This window comes from Opisthorchis viverrini (assembly GCF_000715545.1).
Source record: "Opisthorchis viverrini unplaced genomic scaffold opera_v5_9094, whole genome shotgun sequence".
NCBI classification, from domain to species: domain Eukaryota; kingdom Metazoa; phylum Platyhelminthes; class Trematoda; order Opisthorchiida; family Opisthorchiidae; genus Opisthorchis; species Opisthorchis viverrini.
Window position 1 is genome coordinate 1 of NW_008762950.1, and position 564 is coordinate 564.

Below are 564 nucleotides of genomic sequence, written 5' to 3' on the forward strand. Positions count from 1 at the left end.
AACAACAGAACACACAAACCAGTTAAAAAATGAAACTGTATTATTACCCGAAGTTTGCCCGGTTTCGTATGGTGTTGGCGTCAATCTGCACTGCTTTGTAGCCAGGTAGTGTTCCCTGTCCACTCTACCACGAGTGACAAGATTTGTTCCAACCAGTGAAAACGTCTGCGAGTCACTAATTATCGTCACAAGCGGACCACGATCACTTGCTGTCTCCTCCCTGGTATCGTCTCGCGTGTACATGTCTACACCAAAATCTTTCAATAGCGGACCCATGTCACATACAACTGTTCCAATCGCACATTCTTCCGTTACAACACAGACGGTGTGTAATCCAGCGCTCCGAGCGGCCAGTCTGCGTAGCTCGATGCAGGCTATTAGTGTGATTGTGTTGATAGCGAATCCAGCTTGTAGACGGTGCATGTTTCAGGACTTTACTACTACAGTTTCACACACATTGCTGAAGCCATTCGGTTATCATCCTGGAATCGTGCTTGATTCAGTGTTAATGGACGCATTTCTGATGGTGCTCAGGAGAAGTAAATATCACAGTAGACTCTAACC

General features: G+C 46.1%; 1 protein-coding gene across 1 annotated transcript; it reads right to left on the bottom strand.

Annotated features, from left to right (window-relative positions):
- Positions 1-48: 48 nt before the first annotated feature.
- On the bottom strand, positions 49-423 carry T265_16247 (hypothetical protein; the record flags this gene model as incomplete). Its single annotated transcript, XM_009179821.1, has 1 exon — positions 49-423. A coding segment is annotated over one exon (375 nt), but the record flags the coding sequence as incomplete, so codon positions are not given.
- Between the last annotated feature and the right edge of the window lie 141 nt (positions 424-564).